The 6,853-nt window shown below is 59.5% G+C and overlaps 1 protein-coding gene across 1 annotated transcript; it reads left to right on the top strand.

Moving 5' to 3' along the window:
• Positions 1-4,085: 4,085 nt before the first annotated feature.
• LOC113217488 (putative cyclin-dependent serine/threonine-protein kinase DDB_G0272797/DDB_G0274007) lies at positions 4,086-6,545 on the top strand. Its single transcript, XM_026437401.2, has 3 exons — positions 4,086-4,183; positions 4,889-5,362; positions 5,460-6,545. The coding sequence occupies exons 1-3, from the start codon at positions 4,172-4,174 to the stop codon at positions 6,123-6,125; spliced, it is 1,152 nt and encodes a 383-aa protein (XP_026293186.2). The 5' UTR covers positions 4,086-4,171; the 3' UTR covers positions 6,126-6,545.
• Positions 6,546-6,853: the final 308 nt, after the last annotated feature.

The following is a 6,853-nucleotide window of genomic DNA, read 5'->3' as shown; positions in this document are numbered from 1 at the left end:
CGCCCCGCCCGCAGCTCGTCGCCATCGTAACGGAATCGGTCCAGTTAGTCGCGCTGCCTTGTCGTGGCGGTGCGTGCGTGTGCGAGCGGGAGTGTAAGTGTGTTTCCGTCCTCGCGAATCAGACGCGAGCCTGGGCTGGCGTGGCGCGGCGACGCCTTCGCGCGCGCCAGGGGTCCAATCCCAGTGTCGCTCTGTCCTACTCTAAATCAAATCCACGGCCCGCCGCTCTGTCTCTGCCCCTCTCTCTTTCTGTGTCTCTCTTTGTCTGACTCGAAACTCTCGACTCGTACGTACACCAGCCCGTCCCGCCAGAGGACCATTCGACCACGCGAATAAAGTGATACCCAGCCTATCTTCGTGGGAAATCAAACCGTTCAAACACTTCCACTCCATTTCGACGACGTGTTGTCCGGGTCCGGGAGATAGTGGGGCCCGCGGAGCCCTATGACTGAAAAGAACAGGAGTGGCGGGGAGGGAGGTGGTGTCGTTAAATGGACTTGACTTTCCAGGTGGGAGAAATTACGAGGGCGATGAGGAGCTGTCTAAATCACGTCCCGCCGAGCTAGGCGGCCGGTGGTGTGGGCCACGGCGTCGCGCAAGGTGTCGACCCGCCCCGCGCCCAAGCCCAAGCCGCCCATTACCCAGGACCGTCTAGTTCTCATAACCGGGGCGGCTCGGGTGTCTGCGGCCCGTCGATATATCCGGCGAGAAGCTCACGCAATAATTATAATGATTCCGTCCGGAGAGTTGTAATGGGGCCCAACCTGGAGGAGGCCGCAATATACCTGTTCCGGAACCGAAAGGAAGAACAACGAGTGGTGGTGCAAAATCGGCACCGTTTGATTTGTTTCAAAAACTGATGAATACCTGCGTTCGATGAGTTTCCCGACAACATCTCTTCCTTACTATGATGTAGCGGCCTTCATGCACCATCCTCCGTTCCCAGCCCCACACCTTGAGGCTTAACCCGATAACCCGCTGGGTTATAAGGTGGTTGAGAAAGGACGTCCGTTACTCTCAGATTAATTCGGCAAGTTTCGGGAGCTCAGCGCCTGCGAGACTCGGGTTAGGCCACGCCGCAATACACATATGCACTGCAGGCAAGATATTGCCTACCAACCAGGCGCTATGAGAGCTTGACAGGTTCGTGACGGCGAATGAGGGGGGACACACTTTCTGGATGATCCCTTTTCGCGACGCCTCTCCGACCACCCCTCCCATTCCCTCTCTCCCCCTCCACTTTCCCTTTCCGCGACGAGCTATCGTAAAATATTACGACCCCCCAACCAAACGGCGAGCAAAAGGAATGTGCACACACCTACTTACTTCCTCCATTGTTTCGGACCATTTTCGGCATCTGGGTCTCATCGGCCTGCCTACCCCGCCCTGCACACCCGTACCGGCTCAACTGCTCCGCCATACGGCCCTGCTGCTGCTCAGCTCGGCTCACCGACAGCAGGAGTGACGGCGGCCTGCACAAGCGCCGGAAGCAAACACCATTATCAATTTTTTTTTTTCGTTGGCAAGTCTTGCCCGGCGGACTGACCGGGCCGGGACCTGGCCACACCAATCGCCGTGGCCGTATGGCAGGGCGGCGGGGCGGCGTGGACCCGATCGAGTCCCCCCAGCCCAGCGTCCGATTCTTACATTACTGCAACTGCAGTGAGGGGAGGGCTGGAGTGAGGAGGGGGGGGGGGTAATCACAGGCCACGGGCCCGGCGTGCTCGGCGCGGTGCTCGGCTCGCCGTCGGCCTGGCCCTGCGGAGTGAGGGGGGGGGGTAATCACAGGCCACGGGCCCGGCGTGCTCGGCGTGGTGCTTGGCGCGCCATCGGCCTGGCCGCGCGCTGACCCCCTCGTCCTGACCCAGTGCGCTGCTGCAGCGGCGGCCGACGAGGGGATGCTGTTCGCCTCGATGATGACGACGACTGACGACTCTGGCTTTTGCTCCTTGGCCCAGCAGCTCCTGCGGCCTCACGCGGCAGCGGCGGCGGGTCCCTGGCCCGCCAAGTCATATAACTAACCGTTTTCCCATAAAACTGTCTGCGAAACGCTTCGCCCTCAGCTCACCGCACACACGGCGCATTAAAGTTTAACGCTCGCGTCTTTTTATCTCTGTATTGACTATGTGCGCGCGCTCTGATTGCCGCGTTATTACTCATCCGTGCTGGGGGGGGGGCTCGGCGTGAATTCCACCGAAATCCAAGTGTGTGAATGTGTCGCACGTGTAGGTGTGTGAACTCACATTATTCGTACCCATGAAGGCACAAATATGGGTTGATTTCGAAGGAAAATTCACGCTCTTACTCCCTGAAGTGTACGAATGGGCAAGTGTGCGACATTGATTTTTCATTGACTATTCGACTGATCTGGGTGAGAAGACCGAAAGGGAAAAGATTAGTGTTAGCGTTTAAGGAGCAACTCGAGATTTTTTGATTTCGAAACCGAAAGGTTGGCACAGAGGTAGCAGATACCTGGAGAACCCTCGTAGCTACACAGTGCACTATACACTTTACTCGCCCAGACACACACACACACACACACACACACACATCCACTCAAAACACGCGACATGCTCGGAGTGCGCGAGTGCCTTTGCCTTGCCCAATGCCACTCAGAGATAGACCTATGAAATGTCTCGGTCGCCAGGTCACACCACCGCGTCCGTGCGTAAGACCGGGTCGCAGGCCCTCGCTCCGCGCGCAGCAGCACAGGGCAGGTCGGCCGGAACGAACCCACCACATTCTCCTCCTTTCGCACACCTCCAATAACAATCCAATTACCTCGCCCAATTAGTCCTTACGGTGTCGTGTGGCCACATCGTGGTCGTAGCTCGGTGCATCCCGGCCTGCACGCACGCAACGTTTGTGCGCGCAGCCAGAGACCAGGGGGACACGCGCGTCCGCGTAATGAAGAGACGATCGTGCATGAGCGGTGGTGGAGTCCGGCGCAAAGTGTCTCGCCCGGGGCGCCGCTTCGCTCCGAGGCTCCGAGCAGCTCCTGCCCCCTCGAGCTCTCGACGCCGATAAACCAGGGATTACGTGACATGTCGACATTATAGCGGACAGAGCGGACAGGCCGGCAACACGCGCACGCACACACAAACACACACAGCAGAGCAGGGAGGGCGGACCGGACATAGCGCAGCGGGGTGACGCACAAAATCTCGTAGGCAACACACACACACGCGAACAGCATGGAGCGGCGCAAACGATTCGCCTGCTGGGATGTTTGGCGGGAGGGCTCGGTGCCGCCCTTGGTAGTACGGAGGAGAGCACAGCCCCCACACGCTCCCGCCCCGCCGTCCCCCCGGCGGCGCTGCTCTTGTTTGTTGCGTAACTTCGCCCTGAATTTCCCTCAACAGGTTGCTTGGGCCCTGCATCGGCTGCAGAGAGAGAGACAGAGAGGAGGAGAGAGAGAGACAGGGGACAAGGAGAGCAATATCGAGGGGAAGCATGCTGTCGAGAGAGAGAGAGAGGCTGGCCGGCGTCGCCCCGTCGCCTAATGTATGCGTCATGCGGGACCGAATACCAAGCAGCATCCTATACCTGCCATGCGGAGTGCTCCACTCCGTCAGCCACTCCCGCAGATCCGGGCCGGATCCGGGCCGAGCCGAACTAGTGGGGCTAGAAGTGGAAGCTGGCGGCCGGATCCTTCAAACTGGTGGACATTAAATTTTCGCGATTCTCCACGCCGCGGCCACGCAGGTTCTGGTCTGGTGCCACCTTGCACTCCTTCAGTACGTACCGCCGGGGCTTTGCACTGCGCACGCAGATAATCTGCAGTGGGGATTTGCGTCCGTCGGCTATGCGCCGTGTCTCCTCATCGCGGGGCCCGGGGACAGCCGAGGGACGCAGCTCAGCTGTGGCAGCGCAAGGACATTCTGAGGAGAAAGGGGAAGAGGGAAGGAGAAAAGGGGTTGGAGGGGTGGGGAGAGAAAAGTCGAGCAGTGGACAGCGGGTCCAGCCCGCCCCGCCTCGCCCTGCCCCGCCCCGCCCCGCCCAGTCTCCAGGCGCGGTGGGGCCGAGGGGTGGGGCGGGCCGGGCGGCTGGAGCGGGCCTGCGGTTATAAAGGCCCCAACGGCTCTGTCCCTGGACAAGTCGACAATCAGCCAGGCGTTAGGCGAGGCCAGGCCGAGTGCTCTAGTGCGCCCCGCTCTGTATCCCAATCCCCATGAAGACCATTGTGAGTATCCCCGAGCAGAGCAGCGGGGCGGTGTTTGTCTATCCGCAGTGCAGTGCAAGTGTTTTGTGTGTTATTGTGTTGTGGTGCCCAAAGTGAGTGACATCAAGTGAACGGAAGACTAAAAGGAAATGAAGACTGTTTGGTGACAAGTGCGACCGTGCCATCATCGTAGGGAGTGATCGTGTCTAAAAATGACCAGTGTAGGCAGGTGTGACGAGGACTTTCTACCGACATGTGTTTTGTAACTTTGACAACACGGCCAATATTTCGAGGTCTAGTGACAAAATTGTGCACAGTTAAAGTCTTACGAAGCAAAATGCCAAATGCTTCGTACCAACGAAGGATTTGCTCCCTACGAAGCGTCCAAATCCTTCGTATTACAAAGGATTTGGCATTTTTCTTCGTACGACTTTAACAGTGTGCGCAAGAACTGTTTTTGTTGTTGTTTACAACGACATTGAACTATAAAAGCCATAGTACAAGATTTCGAAATTTTAACAAATGGGCGAATCCAGATACATGTTTGGCTCAAAAACGTGCGAGTGTAGAGTGTAGTTTCTGCACGAGCTTGTGTCGTTCATTTACAAAAGGAAAAGAACGTCACCGCTATGGGTTGACATCCATTGCTTTCGACGAGCACATAGAGCACGGTCTAATTTCGCTGGTGCAACTGCTGATGCCCTCCTGTTTTCCCCGCTGTTGCAGGTGGTGGTGTTGGCCGTCCTGGCCATGGCGGTGGCCGGCCCGGCTCCCCAGCCCGGCCCCGAGCCCCAGCCCGCCGCGGCGGCCGCTGCAGGCGCGCAGGCGCAGGCCGGCCCCGGCCCGGTCAGCGTCACCGACCAGGAGAGCCAGGCGTCTGAGTCCGTGTCCAAGCGCGGGGCCGCGAGGCTCTCGCCCGTGTCCGGCAACTCCATCGTGGACAACACGGTGAGCAGCGCGCCCCAGAGCCTGCAGCCCCTGCAGCCGCAGCTGACGACCTACAGCAGCACCCACCAGCAGCAGCAGCAACAGCTCCAGCAACAGTTGCAGCAGCAGCAGCAACAGCCCCAGCAGCCCCTGTACGCCCCCCACCCGTACTCGTTCATCGCGCCCCAGTACCAATACCAGTACCAACCCGCGCTGCCCGCACTGCCGCCTCTACTGCACTCCAAGTACCACGCGCCCTCCAAGCAGCACGTGGTGAGTACTAGCGGAACTTAGAGTATTAATGAAGTACCCCAGTGAGTGTGAGTAGTACCCCTCGAGCCCCCCGCTAATGACAATCCTCCGTTCGCAGCTGCAGTACGTGCCCCAGCCGTACTTCCAGATGCCGCAGTACCAGGCTCCCCTCATGTACCTGATCCCCCAGCCCCAGCCAGCCCAGGCTCACCACGCGCAGCCCGCCTCCGGCCAGCAGTCCGCCGGCCAGCCCGAGCAGTCGGCCCACCACCACCAGCAGCCGCAGCAGTACGTCATGGTCCTGTCCGCGCCGGCCGCCGCCCCCGCGCAGGCTGGCCCCGTGGCCGCCAACGGCTTCCAGTACTTCGGCCACCCCCTGCTCGCCCAGCAGCCCCAGCAGCTCATCACCTTCTACGCGGGACCCCAGCACGGCCAGGTGGCGCAGCCACAGCTGCACCAGGCACAGCCGCAGCTGCACCAGGCGCAGCCCAACCACCACCAGCTGCACCACATCCAGCTGCAGCAGCCCCAGCTGCACCAGCCCCAGACCCGGTTCTACCCGGAGCAGCAGCAGCTCGTGTTCCAGTCGCCGCAGCCCGAGGGACCCTCCTCGCAGAACGACGGCCCTCCCCACTTCGTCCAGAAGCAGAACAGCCAGGGCCCCGTCGGCCTGGAGGCGCCGCCCACCCCCGCCAGCCTGGTCGGAACCTACGGCGCGCGCGTGCAGCACCAGCACCAGCAGCCGCAGCACCAGCACGCCTACAAGACCATCATCAAGGCGTAGTGCGAGCCCGTCCTGTAGTCTGTGATGTACGACTGATGACGGGGCCGGCTCACATCGATCCGGTGCTCCCTGTTCTCTCCCAAAGCTGTAACGTGTAGTTGGGCCCGTCGGGCAGCCTGTCCCGGCCCGCCACACATGTCCCCGGCACTGGCAATAGTAGTTTCGACACATGCTCCCTCACGACGGCAAGGGGCGAATTTCAAAACGTCGCAAAAAACAACAACAAAAACGGATGTGTTTTGTATCCGCAGACGAGGGAGGTGGCGTGGAAACTGTTGCCGGCCAGTGTCCTAGTCGATCGCACCAGGGCGAAGGGCTCCGCAAGGGCGGCGCCTAGGTGCGAGATTATTTAAATGTAGGGTAGTTGTTGTTGTCGTGTTGTTGCGTAGTTTTAAGAATAAATGACTTTTTCATACTGTTGCCCACCGTGTCTCTGTTTTACCCCATACTACCGCAAAACTCAAGACAAGGAACATAATTTTTTGATGGATAAAACTGACTGAGTGAGCTGCGAGAGAGCTATAACGCCCCCGTCTGGCGAATCCATCGGAAGCGCGTTACGTCGCATAATCATGATGAAATTGGCCCGTCCCTATCGCCTCACACGAAACGGAGGAGGAGGAGGAAACGCATAGAGACCGATGATTACTTTCCTAAAGAAGATTGGAAAAGGGGGAAGGGGGTAGGGGGAAGGAGGGGCGTGTTTCCGATCCGACCGCGATGGGAAA

The sequence above is a fragment of the Frankliniella occidentalis genome, unplaced genomic scaffold (assembly GCF_000697945.3).
Source record: "Frankliniella occidentalis isolate FOCC.00 unplaced genomic scaffold, Focc_3.1 Scaffold71, whole genome shotgun sequence".
In the NCBI taxonomy this organism is placed as follows: Eukaryota; Metazoa; Arthropoda; class Insecta; order Thysanoptera; family Thripidae; genus Frankliniella; species Frankliniella occidentalis.
Note: the sequence above shows the minus strand (reverse complement) of the source record. Positions and strands in the feature narration are given on the sequence as shown.